Source organism: Colletes gigas, unplaced genomic scaffold (genome assembly GCF_013123115.1).
Source record: "Colletes gigas isolate AHSC1104 unplaced genomic scaffold, ASM1312311v1 Colletes_gigas_Sc00083, whole genome shotgun sequence".
Lineage (NCBI taxonomy): Eukaryota > Metazoa > Arthropoda > Insecta > Hymenoptera > Colletidae > Colletes > Colletes gigas.
This window is the reverse complement of record NW_025106711.1, coordinates 86,361-87,750: the sequence shown is the minus strand read 5'-3', so window position 1 is coordinate 87,750 and position 1,390 is coordinate 86,361. Positions and strand designations below refer to the sequence as shown.

Sequence of the window (1,390 nt, the reverse complement as noted above, 5' to 3'; positions counted from 1 at the left end):
TCGAAAATTTGAGAAACGTCCGATAAAATTGTTCGCTTTGTGACACAATATCAAAATGGTTTTTCCACTAAGAATCGCAGTATGGCCGTCTGCGATTTCCGGAGAAATCCGAGCGTTTTTAAATCTTTGCCGACTGCAATATGTACGTTGGGTTGTAATCCATCCGATGAACCCAAAATACGCGACTCGTTCGTTGTCCATTTCCGGAGTTCAAAACCTGACGTCGCTAGAATGGACGAAACGTTATTTTTTAACTTAATCGCTTCTTTTAAACAGTCCGTGCCAGACAAAAGATCGTCTACGTAAAAGTCTTCCAAGATTACACGACTGACGGCAGGAGAATCTTCTACATGAATTTCTTAAATTCGTCGCAGTGTTCTAGTCGCCAGGAAAGGCGCGGATGTTGTCCCATAAATGGCATTATTTAATTCGTTTTAATTGGCAAGATTTTGCGGAAACGTAATAAAATTGAAAGTAGATCCTCTTGTACCACTGGTCCAGCCATCTGTACATTGTTCAAGGATAGCCCAGATGTAGTTTTCGCAGATCCATCAAAAACTACGCGTCATTTTGTGGTGCTGTTGTTCTCCTCGATAGCGGCATGATGCGGTAAATAGAATCTTAATTGTCCATTTTCACGATGCTCCTCGTTCAGTTCCATGATGTGTCCAAGTTGCTCATATTACCACATAAATTCAATACATTCTTCTTGAATATGTGGTTGTTTTCTCAGCCTTCGTTCCAATGCGAGTAGTCGGCGTTCCGCTTGTTGCCTTGAATGTCCTAATCCTTTGATTTCTTTTCTAAACGGAATTCCGACCACGTGTCGTCCGTTGTTGTCCTGAATCACAGTTGACACGAAATGTTTCTCGTAGTAATTGTTTTTATTGATGAGACGTGCTTCATCGATAAAAGGTTCGATTTCCCAGAAATCAGCTACTTGACTGTGTAACTGTTGGTTTGTTACATAGCACGTGGTCTGTGTTTGTGCTGTAAGATGTGCGCGATTCATATTTCCAATAACAATCCAACCGAGTTTTGTCTTCTGTACTGACGGATAATTAGGTCTTAAAGAGTGGCGTCTGATGCACAGTAGGTCCCAAAACATACGTGCTCCAATAATCATGTCGATTTCCCCGAGTTGATGGAAACGGGGGTCCGCCAGCATGATATTTCCAGGAATCGATAATGCAAATATGTCGATGAGAGTGTTCGAAATATTCTCGGTTATTTTTGGCAGTAATAAACATGAAATCGATTTGCTGAATCCGTTGAATCTTGAAGTGATGGTTACGCATGCCTGATACAGTAGATTACATACTACATTTACTATTTCTAAGTCTTGGCGTTTTAATCAACGCTTCAGTGATGAAATGAGACTGAGATCTTG

General features: G+C 40.9%; 1 protein-coding gene across 1 annotated transcript; it reads right to left on the bottom strand.

Moving 5' to 3' along the window:
- Positions 1 to 682: 682 nt before the first annotated feature.
- Positions 683 to 1,126, bottom strand: LOC122403888. The gene has a single exon (XM_043407683.1). It carries the CDS (start codon positions 1,124 to 1,126, stop codon positions 683 to 685), a length of 444 nt encoding a protein of 147 aa, XP_043263618.1.
- Between the last annotated feature and the right edge of the window lie 264 nt (positions 1,127 to 1,390).

Coding starts and splice junctions, on each gene's coding strand:
- LOC122403888 (XM_043407683.1), bottom strand. CDS start 1,126: ATGATTATTGGAGCACGTATGTTTTGGGACCTACTGTGCATCAGACGC.